Source organism: Colletotrichum acutatum, assembly GCF_030867785.1.
Source record: "Colletotrichum acutatum strain CBS 112980 chromosome Unknown BDZ83scaffold_5, whole genome shotgun sequence".
Lineage (NCBI taxonomy): Eukaryota > Fungi > Ascomycota > Sordariomycetes > Glomerellales > Glomerellaceae > Colletotrichum > Colletotrichum acutatum.
This window is the reverse complement of record NW_026848999.1, coordinates 548,533-562,643: the sequence shown is the minus strand read 5'-3', so window position 1 is coordinate 562,643 and position 14,111 is coordinate 548,533. Positions and strand designations below refer to the sequence as shown.

The 14,111-nt window shown below is 54.3% G+C and overlaps 5 protein-coding genes across 5 annotated transcripts; 4 read left to right on the top strand and 1 right to left on the bottom strand.

The window, feature by feature from the left end:
- Position 1: 1 nt before the first annotated feature.
- Positions 2 to 1,539, top strand: BDZ83DRAFT_342443 (uncharacterized protein). The gene is made up of 4 exons (XM_060502466.1): positions 2 to 445; positions 521 to 644; positions 725 to 829; positions 911 to 1,539. Exons 1-4 carry the CDS (start codon positions 440 to 442, stop codon positions 1,195 to 1,197), a joined length of 522 nt encoding a protein of 173 aa, XP_060370905.1. The 5' UTR covers positions 2 to 439; the 3' UTR covers positions 1,198 to 1,539.
- A 258-nt stretch (positions 1,540 to 1,797) lies between these two features.
- Positions 1,798 to 3,596, bottom strand: BDZ83DRAFT_342543 (uncharacterized protein). The gene is made up of 3 exons (XM_060502467.1): positions 3,549 to 3,596; positions 2,703 to 3,460; positions 1,798 to 2,648 (listed from the first exon to the last, which is right to left on the bottom strand). Exons 2-3 carry the CDS (start codon positions 3,220 to 3,222, stop codon positions 2,023 to 2,025), a joined length of 1,146 nt encoding a protein of 381 aa, XP_060370904.1. The 5' UTR covers positions 3,223 to 3,460; positions 3,549 to 3,596; the 3' UTR covers positions 1,798 to 2,022.
- A 287-nt stretch (positions 3,597 to 3,883) lies between these two features.
- Positions 3,884 to 5,204, top strand: BDZ83DRAFT_565881 (ran GTPase activating protein 1; the record flags this gene model as incomplete). Its single annotated transcript, XM_060503811.1, has 2 exons — positions 3,884 to 4,075; positions 4,134 to 5,204. 2 exons carry the CDS (start codon positions 3,884 to 3,886, stop codon positions 5,202 to 5,204), a joined length of 1,263 nt encoding a protein of 420 aa, XP_060370903.1.
- Positions 5,205 to 5,720: 516 nt separating this feature from the next.
- Positions 5,721 to 6,335, top strand: BDZ83DRAFT_747164 (uncharacterized protein; the record flags this gene model as incomplete). Its single annotated transcript, XM_060513392.1, has 1 exon — positions 5,721 to 6,335. The coding sequence occupies one exon, from the start codon at positions 5,721 to 5,723 to the stop codon at positions 6,333 to 6,335; it is 615 nt and encodes a 204-aa protein (XP_060370902.1).
- A 1,910-nt stretch (positions 6,336 to 8,245) lies between these two features.
- BDZ83DRAFT_747163 (glycoside hydrolase superfamily) lies at positions 8,246 to 10,034 on the top strand (the record flags this gene model as incomplete). Its single annotated transcript, XM_060513391.1, has 4 exons — positions 8,246 to 8,688; positions 8,757 to 8,855; positions 8,929 to 9,177; positions 9,254 to 10,034. 4 exons carry the CDS (start codon positions 8,246 to 8,248, stop codon positions 10,032 to 10,034), a joined length of 1,572 nt encoding a protein of 523 aa, XP_060370901.1.
- Positions 10,035 to 14,111: the final 4,077 nt, after the last annotated feature.

Sequence of the window (14,111 nt, the reverse complement as noted above, 5' to 3'; positions counted from 1 at the left end):
GTGCCCCGTCGCTGACAGTGCATGCGCGCCTAGGCTTTGCGAAATCGGCATCCACTCAGTGGCGGGATGGGAAAAGTGGACGCCCCTCGCGGCATCGGCCCCTGGGAACCTAACCTAAGCCGACAGGATTACAGGGGGAGGCTCATTGCTGTCTGTTGTGCAGCTGGCCGACGCAGGCCGTCGAGTGGGAATCGGGAGCCATGGCGGGCAAGGGACGCGGTGCCGGGGGCCCGTCCAATGACGTCGGCTCGTCGTAGCTCTCTCTTCCCTGAGCTCAACCTTGAAGTCATCCCACGCGCGAGGCAAAGTTCTACGAAGCTTCATTAATACAGTAACGCAGGCTCTCAAGCAGTAATCCGTAACTTCAAAACTCTTCAATTCCACCTAAATCACTCGTCATAGGAAAACGAACTCGACCACCGCTCACCAAATCACCTCAATGGACGTAAGCCATTTCCCATACATCGTCCCCGTCTCTCGGGAATCCTCGTTGACACATAGCTCTACCACGAACCAACAGGCGATATCAACCTTCAGCTTCGGCAACCTGGGTTGGCTCGCGACCCAGGCCGTCCCGCTCATTATATGGCCGCGCTTCATCACCAACCTCCTGCGTCCTGATGACTACCAGTACGCCGCAGGCTGTAAGTCTCTCCCTCACCCCCCTTCCATCCACCTCATGTGAGCCCCCAAGGGTTGACTGACTGACACATCAACCTTCCAGCTCTCGAGGGCTACTTTGCCCGCTCCCTAGGCTTCGCCCTCCTAACCCTGGGCCTCCTCGTCGTAACCCTTTCAGGAGCAGTACCCCTCGCATCAGAGGACCTAAGTAAGATTCCACCACGTCCCCCCCCTTCTTGCCTACACATCTCTCAGCACAGTAGCTCACACAATAACCCCCACCAAACAGCCCCAGCAGGAACAGTCTCCCCCTACGCAAACGCAGCCCTCATCCTCTCCTCCATCCACCACGCCTCGGCCGGCTTCTACTGCTACAGCAGGTGGCTCCGCACCGGCCAGACGGCCTTTGCCCTCGGCTGCCTCGGCAGCGCCGTCTTCGCCGTCTCGGGGCTCTGGTGCCTCATGTTCGCCGGCGACAAGTCGCGACGCAGCAAGAAGCACGGCTACGACAAGGACACGAGCTCGTTCCCCTTTAAGAATACCGAGTCGTACAGATCCAAGAAGAAGGGTTTGTAAAGGGGAAACGGGAAACGAAAAGAGAGACAGAGAAAGAATGTAGCTGTTGTAGACCGAGAGGATTGGCAACCAACTGAATGCTGGCGAACATAGATGGCTTGCAAAACAGCAATGTTGCTTGTCCTTGACAAATTTCAATGGGCCTTGGCTGTCATCCTATGAATAAGGCAATACAAGAAAAAAGTCACCCTTCACGCTTTGCGCTGCCAAAAATGCCTTGATGAGATGGCATGTTCGGAGTCTTATCCAAAGGTAAAGAGGCAAAGAATTGATACTGAGAAAAGCAGCCGTAAGCTGCTTCTTTAAGTGCAAATCGAAACACACTCCCTAGTGTACATATACTCCATGCGCCTATTTCCCTGATCGCCTTCCTCATGACTCCCGCGATGCACCAAGAGACGTCAATTTGCGCTCTCCATACTCTCTGCTTCTTCGTGGGATGCTGTAGTAAGTATCGTTTTACATCCTCTTGCCAGACGCCTGCCTCCGTTTCCTGCTTCCTTTGATCTCATGACGGCCTTGACGAGGGTGCGCATCGCTCTGCTTCTTCTTCCACCCTCTGTTGTTTTTGGGAAGTCGGAGTTTTGTCGTTTCCTGTAAATGCCTCGGCTGTCTCAACGGCTTCAAACCCACGCACACCTGTACAGTCCTTTCGGTGCGTTGTGATAAGGTAATAAAACGGCATCAATCAGCCGCAATAGATGCATGGAACCGGGGAGTCGCCCGTTCCCTAGGAGACTCCTCGATTTTGACAAGGTCGCCGGCCTAGGTCAATTCGTCCAACTAAAACTGGACGCCTGGGTTCCAGGATACCAAACGCTGACCCTAACTAGCTGCCGCTACTTCGGTGGATTTAGCTCCATTTACGAGAGTCTCTTCGGCCTTGGAGGTTTCCTGGGAGTCTGCGCCTTCTCCGTTGGCGGCTGTTTGGTTACCTTCTTGGCTCTCCAGCACGCCCGAAAGCTGGACATCTGCTGCGCCAGAAAGGACTGCCTGCCTACGTTCGTGCCAGTCGACCTCACTCTTGACAACCTGGGAGAAGAGAACCTCCTTCTCTCGCCAAAGGTCCTTATACTGCTTCTCCCAGTACTTGACCTCTTCCGCCAGCTTGACCGACTCCTCTTGCGCCCACTTGACTTGGAATCTGCAGAGTTTGTACAGCCTCTCAAGCGGTATCTTGAGCTCCTCCCGAGTGAAGCCTTGATCTTCAGTCAAGGGAGTAAACAGGTCGGCAGAGAGCTCGTCGTCGTCAGCTCCGTCATCGATGGCATCATCGTGTCCCGCAGCGTGTGACTGAGGGGTCTTGATGATAATCTTGAGTTTCCCCTTTCCTGTAGGACCCGCTTGCATGGACTTGGGGACAGGATCGGAGGGACGCAAGGCCTCTGTCTCGTGGACGGTTCGCATGTGCTTAGCGAGAGCATCTGATCTCGTAAATGATCTATCGCATTCTGTCTGCGAGTTAGCCGGTATGCCCTGAGGTTCTGCAAAGGATGGTCACAAGCCTGGTAGATAACAGTAGAAAGGTTTCTCCCTGGTATGGCTTCGCATGTGGGCTTTCAAGGCGTAACCGCTGGCGTGCCCCATGCTCTTTCTACTGCATCCAGTCCATTCGCACGTGTATTTCTTCTGCCGGCTTTCGATGTGATCGCTGTGAATATGCTCCACCAACTTATCCATGTTGCCAAAATCGCCCGCATCGCAGCCTTCCCAGGCACAGGAAGTCACCTGTTCTTGGAAGTCTTCCTCGTCGAGTTTGGCGTTAATGGGAGAGCTGGGAATGTCGCCAGACGTGTCCGAAGACACGTCCGACATGCCCTCCAAAGGGTCCGGCTCAGGCACAGCTTCTGGTTCGGGTTCCGCGACCACCGCGGGAGACGTTGTTGAGGCTGCGCCTAGCTTCTGGCGCTTCGAGGGACGAAGGAGCGATTCATCCTCGTAATCGTGGACCTCCTCCTCCTCGGAGGTGTTGTTGTTGTCCGAGGTGAGGGGTGAGTCGGGCGGTGTTGAGTCTCCGCGAGCCATGTTGCGCCGTTGAATGATGGAAATCTAGCACTTTGAAAGATGCAGCAATGAATGGCTGTGGATTGTTCAGTGATGAAGCGTAAGAATTATCGTTACGAGAGGAAAAGAGATGGGAGGTCGATATGATGAAAAACGAGCAATGCGCTGCTGTCGTAGATTTGATGATGAATCAATTGGTAGGAGCCAGCGGGATGCAGGTCAATCGCTAGAAAAATCACATCGGTCTCGTTCCTGACAACTTTAATGATGTTTGCGCCTGGGCTCAATCCGCAGGGTGTCGCGACGAGCAGCGCGGCTCACGGAGCTCATCTTGTGGGTCCACTTACCTACCAAGCCAACTCTGCCAGGTGTCAGGGGCACCCTCGAAGAGCAGCCAGTGGAAGCCAGCTGTCAGCGTCAAATGACGGCAATCGCCCCCTGGTCAGTCGGTGCCTGGCACCCTGTGACTACAACCAGGCACACAGAGGCAAGCCGCACACAGGCACCCACCCGGGCTCACCCCCTGCAAATGTGACTCGGGGGTCTTGTGGAAAACAAAATAAAGTGACTTTGTTTAACCCCTCCCCCACCATAAACATCCCCGACATACACTCATTTTGCGCTTTCGCTGCCACCTTTCTCCCAGCTTTTCCAACACTCCTTGCTTATCAATAAATCCATCATGGCGACCACGCGCAAGGTGTTCTCTCTTGAGGGAAAGGGTCTCAAGCTCGATACTGGTGCCGACCTTGAGCCCCACATCGCTGAGTTGCGCTCGACTGACGTCGAGGAGGTCAGGTTCCTGGGAAACACCCTGGGAGTCGGTGCTTGCAAGCTCCTTGGTGAGGTCCTGGCCACCAAGAAGAACCTCCAGGTAGGCGAACGAGAGTTTCCAAAACACGTATAACCATTCACTGACCAAAAGTGACTAGTCCGCCGACCTCTCCGACATCTTTACCGGCCGTCTCCTGAGCGAAATCCCTGAGGCCCTCTCCTCCCTCCTCACTTCTATTCTCAACCTCCCCAAGCTCACGACGATCAACCTGAACGACAATGCTTTCGGTATCAACACCCAGGCCCCGGTCGTCGCTTTCCTGGCTGCCCACGTGCCCCTCCAGCACCTTTACCTGAACAACAATGGCCTCGGCCCCCACGCTGGTATTCTGGTGGCCGATGCGCTCTCTGAGTTGCACGCCAAGAAGGAGGCGGCAAGAAAGGAGGGCAAGGAGGTCCCGTATCTCGAGACGGTCATTTGCGGTCGCAACCGTCTGGAGAACGGCAGCATGCAAGCCTGGGCCAAGGCCTACAGCCTTCACAACAAGATCAAGGAGATCAGGATGATCCAGAACGGTATTCGCCAGGAGGGAATCAGCCACCTCATTAGCGAGGGCTTGAAAACTGCGACCGAACTGCGCATCCTCGATCTCCAGGACAACACCTTCACCATCAACGGTGCCAAGGCTCTTGCTGGTGTCCTTCCCAACTTGACAAGCCTGCAGGAGCTCGGCCTCAACGATGCCTACCTCACACCCAAGGGTACCAAGGTTGTAGCCAAGTCTCTTGCTAGAGGCAAGCAGAACAAGTTGGAGACACTTCGCCTGGCTTTCAACGACATCACCCCCAAGGCACTGGAGAGCATCGCCAGCGTCGTCACCGAGTCTCTGCCCGCGTTGAAGAAGGTTGAGCTCAACGGCAACAAGGTTGAGGAGGAGGACCCCTCCATCATCGCCATCCGCGAGTTCCTCGAGGAGCGCAAGGAAAAGATTGGCGGCGACGTTGTTGACGAGGACGCCTGGGGACTCGACAGCCTCAGCGACCTCGAGGGAGAGGACTCTGATGAGGAGGAGGAAGAGGAATCCGAGGAGGAAGAGGAGCTGGACGCCGAGAAGGAGGCCGAGATCCTCACCAAGGAGGCTGAGGAGGCTCAGGAGGAGCCCACTGTCCAGCTCAAGGACAAGGAGGTGGACGATCTGGCTAAGAAGCTGGCCAAGACGGAGATTTAAGAGATGTATGGAAACATTTTCTTTGGTTTACAGGTTTAGATGATGGAACGCAAGAGGAATGACCCCCGCATTATACAGGAGTGAGGAGACAGAGACGATACCCCCCAAAATTACACTTCATCCCAAACAGTCTTGACTGTGACTATTACATACAGATTGTCATCTGACCGGCAGGAGTCTGATTATGCCCATGCAGCAATCTTTACATCATTCTCCTGGGTATCAAGACCTGTCGCAGTAATGGTGGTATGTCCGGGGTAGCCCCAATTCCAAACGTCACTCCACGATCACCCCACGAAGCCGACATCCATGGCGATGCCAGGTCACAAGATCAACGAGATGGAATCGCGTGAGCTTGAATCGTAGTATATAGTACACAAAAGACTGAGCCATTTTAGATTGATAGTTGCAACGACGGAACAAATTCACGAATAAATCTAGTAAACAGAAACCTTGAACGAATAAATACATCACACAAACCAACTGGACCTACCTACCCACCTGAGGCCGGCAATCATGGACTACCTCTTCGAAACCACAGACTCGGTCTTTGAGATCCTATGGGACGTCGCGCTCGCCTTCTTCATCGTCCGCATCGCGCTATCGTACTTCTTCTTCACCTTTACCACAACAACGCTGCTCTCATGGATCATTTATACATATCGCCGATACTTACGACTGCCCCTTATCTCCGATCAGCAGCAGCAGCAGCAGCAGCAGCAGCAGCACCTCACAGTCTCACAAACCGAGCTTTTCTTCTTAGCAGTGCTGTTTCTACAAACCATCATAGGCCTCGTCGTTGCGCGGTACGTCGTGGCAGTCTACGACGTGCCGCGCGTGGCCTCGTTCCGGCTTGCGATCGGAGGTCTGGCGACGGCGTTCCTGGCCGGCGCGGAGGGGCTACTCGGGTTGATCATATCTGCGTTTTCAGACGAAGGAGGAGAGCACGGAAGGGACTGCTGGATTTGGCAGAGTGTGAATGGATGGATGATGGTCGCAGCGATGCTTGGCGGATCGGTTGCCTTTGCGGCGATGCCTGTGGTATTGATGTGGTTTGAGAGGTCCGAGAAGGCTCCGGTTTCTGCTGGAAGGGCTGAGGGGAAGGGGGGAGATGGGGATGCAAGGGCTTGATGGCAAGAGAGTTTGAGGACGATGATTTTCGAGCCAGGGAGTCAAAGTCGGAGAAGCTCTGGCTATGAGGAATATCGAAACCGGGATGCCGGCGATGTAATGAATTGGTGTTCACAATGTCAAAAAGGGAGTCTTATTGTCTAACGTTTTGGAAAGCGAGACATGGCTGAATGAGAATCGTCAGGGGAAAAGGGTCTTTGTTGGAGTCTTTGGTGGCCCTGCATATACGTTTGAGTCTTGAGTCTCGAAGATATTCGCCATGGGGCTACTGTGGTTGGCTCGTCCGATGTTGGAGTTGAAATCACAATGTATCCCAAGTTGATTACCTTTGCTTCAGCCTTGAGGTCGTCGTCACTGAGACTGTAGGACCAGACTATTGAATACGTGATTCTCCTGGATCGATTGGAACCTCGCAGACAAGAAGAGCCTCCAAGAATTGGGAGAAGGTCGGGCATGTCAGCCGAGACATTGTGTTCAGGGGCGGCGCAGCGTTTGTGGGCCTTCAGCCATGTATTGGCGTGTAAGCCAGGGCGGGTTGGTTTTTCTAATCTCTGGAATGTTTACGGCCTTTCTACCTAAGCTACGGTACCCTTTGGAAAAGTTTTACACCCTCGTGGCACTGGCTTGCCCTTGAATCCTGCTTGGGTCTCTAGAAAACTACCAAGGTGCTCTGGAAATATGCAATGCGTGGATGAAAGAGAAAGAAGAAGAAGAAGAAAAAAAAAAAGAGAAAAAAAAAAGGCATTCGATCTCGTCACAGGTAAGCTGGGAATGGGATGACAGCTGTCAGGGGGCAAGGTACACCGGGCGCTCCCGCTGCTGCTGCGCTGTGCTGCTGGAAAGTGGCAGGGTTTCCATTCTTCAGCGTGGCCACCTCCCCGGGAAAAGCGGGGCATATCGCGGAACCCCCAGGTTGCGGATACATCTGCCGTCTGCACCTGTCCGACTACCACCGTACCATATTCTCGACCCAACCTTGCATACGGTACTCACTCATCTTTTCTAGCAGCACTTGAACAGCCTCCAATCTCTCAGTGACAGAGTCATCTTTTCCTATTCAAAGGCATCATAAGTGACTAGCGCTAATCAACGGGGTTCACACGAAGAGGATTCTGTCCAATGCTTGGGATGTAATCTATTGGACTGGGCAAATTTCTCACAAACTCCAATCAAGCGCTTCTGCTGCCAATTGTGTTCGGTTTGAAGTCTCATCGAAACATCAATAACACGATCAAAGTTGATTTGGGAAAGGAAAAAAACTTTGCTCCAGTCATATTCTCCCCTTTCCTGTCTCTAGCCAGACGAGTGAACCAGAGTTGGTAAACTTTTGATGGGTGTCTTTCCGGGAAACGTGTGCCGGAAGTCTCATATTCCCTTTGCCTTGTTTTCTTTTCCAGCCCATGTTGCAGATGTTCCCTGACTAGGACCCTGTGGCCATGGAGAGGGATCCAGAACTCCGGGGTGGAGGTTTCTCATTCCTACTCGTGGTAGTCGACTACGATGTCAAAGGGGGGGCTGTTCACAAGGCCACTCCACCACCTCCACCACCTCCTCCACCTCCTCCTCCCATTCCAATGCCTCCAATACTGCTTTCTAGCATCACTTGGAAAGGTCTTGGAGGTTGGTAAAACTCACACCACCAGACTCTACCCATTCCTCATCATGAAGCCTCCACGCTATACCCCTCCATCGTCGGGGACCCCCCTCCCCCCTCTGAACAGTCTATGGGGCCTTTTACAGAAGAAAAAGGGAGGCTCAGGTATCACGACGAAGACCCAGAAACAATAAGAAGAGCCGCCCATCTTCGCACCAACCCGTCCTGGCTTTGCTCCTCCCTTTTCCCCTGTCGATCAAGCAAGGTAAATCCAGCCTTCTCCATTCACTGAAAGCTGTAATCCCCGTTGCCCACCATGGTCGGATCATCCCTCCTCCTACCTCTCCTCGCCGCCCTGGCTTCCATAGCCGGCGCGGTACCAGTAAACGAGCGCCGCTCCGTCCGCCCGACGTGCGGGAAGCCGGGGACTGTGGTGTCTACCACACAAGTCACGATACCCACCTCCCAGGCGGCGACAGCAGCGCCCACGAGCCCGCCCGCGGTGTCGCTTCCTTCACCCATCACTGTCTCCTCCTCCTTTGTCACTTCTTCTCGTCTCGCCTCGTCGACTTCGGCGGGAGGAAACCCCGTCGTTTCCTCATCGTCGGTGAGAACGTCGGCGGCGGCCTCTTCAGCTTCTGCTGCGCCGTCGTCTCTATCAACTGTGCGAGCGTCCAGCACGGGCACAGCCTCTCCGCCTGCTACCGGCACAGGAACCCCGGCATCGGGATACAGGAATGTCTTGTACTTCACAAATTGGTACGTGAAAACTTCCCTACATCTGCAAAGAAACCCAGGTGTCCTCCATGCTAACACTTCTGCTTCAGGGGCGTCTATGGGGCGAACTACCAACCGGCAGACATTCCCGCAGACAAGGTGACGCACTTGCTCTACTCCTTTGCAGATATCCAGACAGACGGCACGGTGTAAGTTGATCCCCGGTCACCAAACTTAAAAAGTTTGCAAGAAGCAAAAAATGGCTGACACAAAGAAAAACAGAGTCTCGTCAGACCCCTATTCAGACACGCAACGCCAGTACTCTGGTGACGACAACCAAGCAGGCAACGCCTACGGCTGCGTCAAGCAGCTCTACGCCCTCAAGAAGCAGAACCGCCAGCTCAAGCTCGTCCTCTCCATCGGCGGCTGGACCTGGTCTAGCAAGTTCCCCGCCGTCGCCGCCTCGGACACGGCTCGAAAGCAGTTTGCTTCCTCTGCGATCAAGCTCATGATCGACTGGGGATTCGACGGGTAAGAAGAACCACATTTACAAACATATATACACACTTGTGCATGCCTTATGCTAACGAAACCCCTTCTTCCGCAGTCTCGACATCGACTGGGAATACCCAGCCAGCGACACGGAAGCAACAAACTTCGTCGCCCTCCTCAAGGAAGTCCGCTCCCAGCTCGACGCCTACGCCGCGGCCAACGCACCGGGCTACCACTTCGCCCTCACAATCGCCTGCCCCGCGGGCCCCTCGCACTACAAGCAGATGAACCTGGCCGGCATGGATCCCTACGTCGACGCCTGGCACCTCATGGCCTACGACTACGCCGGCTCCTGGGACACCACGACGGGCCACCAGGCCAACCTCTACCAGAACCCGTCCAACCCGACGGCGACCAAATTCGACACCCAGACCGCGCTGGCGTACTACCTCTCCCAGGGCATCGCCTCCAACAAGGTCGTCCTCGGCCTGCCCCTGTACGGCCGCTCCTTTGAGAACACGGCCAACGGCGTCGGGCTGCCGTACTCGGGCGTCGGGACGGGCTCCATCGAGCCGGGCGTGTGGCACTACAAGGTCCTCCCCAAGGCCGGCGCCGTCGAGGTCTACGACTCGACGGCGGGCGCGCTGTACAGCTACGATAGTTCGACAAAGGAGCTCATCAGCTACGACAACCCGGCAAGCGCGGGCGTCAAGGCCCAGTATCTGCTCGACAATAGGCTCGGCGGCGCCGTCTTCTGGGAAGCCGCTGGTGATCGCAAGGGCGAGGGAAGTCTGGTGGGTGTGTTGGCGAGCAAGATGGGCAAGCTGGATTCGAATCAGAATCTGTTGAGCTACCCCAACAGTCAGTATGCCAACATTAAGAGCAACCTGGCGTGAAGGGGCCTCGAGGAAGTGGATGGTATTTGTGCTTTCTTTCAAATTTGTTTTGGGGCAGGTTACTAGAGGCGTTGTTTTACGCTATGCTGCATTTCTTGATGGGATATGACTTATAACGAAGTCTTGGGACACGGGCTCTTAGCGATGCATATGATATACGGCCGAATGAAGCCAATGAATTAGACGGCAGAATTCAAGTTTCACCGAACTACCAGGAGAATACTTTGATAGCGATTGACCGAGTAGTCAGTGGACTGTTCTGCGTTGGTAACTGGCCAAAGTCACCGTTAGGTAGGTAGCCATAGCATCCACGTGGAAACCAACCTACCTTTTGATCAGTTCGACTACTCCCAAGGAACATGGGCGACAGCTGAGTTGCTGAAACTAGTCGAGGACTTGGTGGAACTTTTGTGCTGCAGCTCAACGGGCGCACAAAAGAAGAAACAAAAACGGAAGTATGCCGAACGGTCGAGCACTGCGGGACGGGAGAGTATTGTCATCGGACCCGAACGCTCTGTCCACAACTGCCGACAGCCCTGGCTCAAGGCTCCAGTGCAAAGGTCGAGTGGACTACCAACGCCATACGTTTTACGACGACTGCATAGCGATCGCCCACGAGGAGCTTCCAGGGGCTTGGCTCAGCGCTTCGGCAGGAGCCGAGGACTGTATGAGTTTAGTGCTGACGGGAGGGGGCGAATAATCGGTGATTTGGGGCTCGACGGGGTCGCTGTAAAGGGGTTAGTTGGGCCCCAAGGCCCGCCTACTGGCTCGATCCAATGGCCTAGACTTTGTTGTTGGTTCTCCGTTCGAGCCTCGTAGGGTGCGGTAGAAGTTTGAATAGACTTCTGTGCTCAGTTGGTTTGTCGGACCGAGTTGCTGGCCTTGTCGTCCAACCAATTATCAACGTCTTGGTACAATATGAGGTTCCCAAAGGAAAGGCTTGTCCCACCGAGCAAAGACTCCAGAGTGGAAGCGACCCCTTACCGATGGAGGCCGGGGAGGCTGCCGAAGCTGGCCGATGGATGGGCCGTCAATCCCAGAACAGTCTGCGGGAAACTGCCGACCTGGAGATGGGATGGTGATGGGTGTGGTCGTCGTCACGATGGAACTCGACTTCAGATGGATTTGCGTTCTTCGGCGATGAATCGCTGACAAATCGAGGGAGATACGATAATTTGGGAGTCGGAATACGACTGGTACTCGGCGATAGAGTCTCAGGTTCTCCTCATGGTAATGGTTCATGGAGTGATTATAGCTTGGGCACATGTGCCGTTTCGTCGACTAGATGAGTCACACGGCCAGCGACCGAGAAAAAGCGCACAAGAGTACCAATGGCACCCTTGTCGGCGTACGAGGAGGGGCAATTGGCGGTTGCGGAGGCAGCGGAGCACCCGAGGTGATCGGCAGAGGAGTTGGTTACCATGTTTAGGCTACCGTGTATTCGTACGTATTTGGATGCGTGTGTAACTGGTGCAGGTCATATTGGCTGCTGGGCGTAAGCGTTCGACATGAGGTTGATGTTGTCTGGATTGTTGGTGTTGTTCGAAGCCCAGAGCAGCAGCCAGTATTGGATCGGAGCGATAAGCCTGGGGAATTGGGGGGACTTGAGGTTGACGTCAAAAGGAAAGGATTCCTATTGGAGGGTTACATTGATAGACGGGCTATTCATCAAGTGGGGTGTTCTTTCTTTGGCTCCAAGCCTCCAAGCCACCCCGCTTTCGTCATCAGCTCAGCTCGCGGACTGTGAGCCATGTATCCGTACCTTACCTTACCTTTCCATGCTTGTCTTTTTCTCCGTCAGTCCCAGCTCTTGGTTGAGAGCAATATTGCAATGATTTTCGCCCAGACTTGCTTCCAATTTTGTGCGCGGGGTGATGGAGACAATGATGCTGCTTAGTGACTGTCCATCTCTTCATGACTCGAACCTTTTGCAGATAAACTGCACAGAGGTGCAGTACTCGGTACTGCGTACAAGGTAAGTACCTAATCTGTTGTCTCATGTCTTTTGCGTGTAAGCCGTTTATTCGCAACAAGGATAAGACCGATGATGATCCGGCCTTCGCCCAAGTCACTGGGCCATGGTTAGCCGGTTAGAAGCATCGTGCATGAGTTTGCACCATTCCGCATACCTCATAAGCTTTCGCAGAATGACTCTTGCGCCGTGCTGAATCTCTAACATGGCAACGTCAACCAAGGTTTCCAGACCAAAGACTGGATGGTCGTCGCTGACAGCGGTCCACTCTTAATTCCGTTAAGTCCGTCGCAGGTCCAGAATGCGGTTTTGAGCCGCTAGCACTCTAAGCTATTCAGGGTTCCATCCCAGCCAAGAAATTGCTGGAGACTTCCGACACCGAGCCTGGGGACTGGGTTGATCTTTTTTACCTTGATACTGAAGTGCGCTTCGGGTTCCCTCCTTGCTTACGGAGTACGGCTATACACAGTATGGTGCCTGTATGCAGGCACACAACGCAGCTCGGATAGAAGCATGTAAGAGGCATGTACCTAACGTCTTTAGACCTAGAACGTGTGGGCAGCAGGGAGGGGTATGCACGCTACCCGAATTATCCATCGCCCAATCCAATTTGGATGAGCGTGTATCCGAATAAACTGTGAGATATGCGAGTGTCGGCAACCCACCACAACTCGAGAGTTCAGGACTTGCCAGGTGTGCTATGCCACCCTTGTCTACGTTGCATCTTAGCGCCATCTGGACAGGGTTAGCTGTGAGTAGGCATCAACACACGCGTATGTAAGCCGTCCTGATCAGCAGAACCTCCAATGCGGCTACATTGCGGGACGAGAGGAGGGGAGCAGGTAGGAAGTGGAAGGAAAGAGGAGGGAGACGAAGGAACATTGCGGTGGTGGCGGGTCTTTCTCAGGTCTTCCCTTCACCCCCTTACGTACCTATCCACCCCTGCCGGTCGTTCGCTGATCATGCTGATGGTGGCCTGCGGGTGCTGTTCATGATTTTGTCGAGTCTTTCGACTGCGATAGTATCCGTAGCAATCTCAACTCTTCCCCTCCATCCTCTCTCCTGCTTGACCTTTGCTCGCCCACCCCGCAAGTCGCGCAGCTGCTGCAGACGTTACACGGCAATCTCTCGACTTGGACTATTCTCAATTCGTGGCTTGGTCATCATTCCATTTTCTTCCTTCGCGCGGAGTCTAGTACAGGGCAAAAGTACCCCCAAAGTGGTGAGTCTTGACTTGCTTGGGCGTTCAGGTTGTGTGGTCGCGGACCACTCGAATCCTTCCCTTGCCCCAACCCGAACCACCAAAAGCTGACGCCGCCGCCAAAGACGCGATCGCAACCTTCCGACACTTCGCCTTTCTTTCGCCATCTTGTCGTTGCGCTGACTTGCGCTACCGCTTTCCGACACTTGCCACAAACAGCTGCGGCATATCGAGTTCTACCTTGCATTGCGCCCGCATGCTAAGTTTGGTGCCTCGACACCGACCCTATCTTGAGACCCCTGCGCATTGCGGAACCTCCCACCGACTACCATCTCCAATTGCTCCCTACCTTGTATCCGTACACGGGTCGACCGATCCGACCTACGATTGCCATTACCTGTCAGAACCTGTGGCAAGATTGCGCTTTTACTGTGGCGTCTTATCACACTACGACATCGTCAGCAGCCTCGACGTCTAGCTGCCTTGCACCCTTCGCCCTCTGCAAAGTAACGAGCTTCCCAAGCAGTCGCTGACCTTTGAGGCGAAACCACGGTCATTGGTCTTATTCCAAGCCTTCGGACGGCGACCAACGAACTTCGAGTAGTGCATCTTTGAAGGCCGGACGGTCACATTACTTGCGCTTCATACACTTGGCCGGGCCTTGTTGAAGTACTCGGCCACTGCACCAACCTGCCGAGACTGCTCCTCCAGGTTTAGGCTGCCGACGGTCTGGCCGTTGTCGACGTTTCAGTGGCTAAATTTGTACACTCATCCTGAGTGTCTGACAACCAACTTGTCGAGCCCTTTACTCTTGCCTCGCCGTATAAGGGATCTTTGTCGGCCGGTGCCATCACTGGTTCCGAAGCGAAGAGTATACACCTGCGTGTGTTGTGCTAGATAGGAC

Coding starts and splice junctions, on each gene's coding strand:
- BDZ83DRAFT_342443 (XM_060502466.1), top strand. Junction 645..724: donor CTACCAGTACGCCGCAGGCT/GTAAGTCTCTCC, acceptor TCAACCTTCCAG/CTCTCGAGGGCTACTTTGCC. Junction 830..910: donor CCTCGCATCAGAGGACCTAA/GTAAGATTCCAC, acceptor CCCACCAAACAG/CCCCAGCAGGAACAGTCTCC.
- BDZ83DRAFT_342543 (XM_060502467.1), bottom strand. CDS start 3,222: ATGGCTCGCGGAGACTCAACACCGCCCGACTCACCCCTCACCTCGGAC. Junction 2,649..2,702: donor TTTCTACTGTTATCTACCAG/GCTTGTGACCAT, acceptor ACTCGCAGACAG/AATGCGATAGATCATTTACG.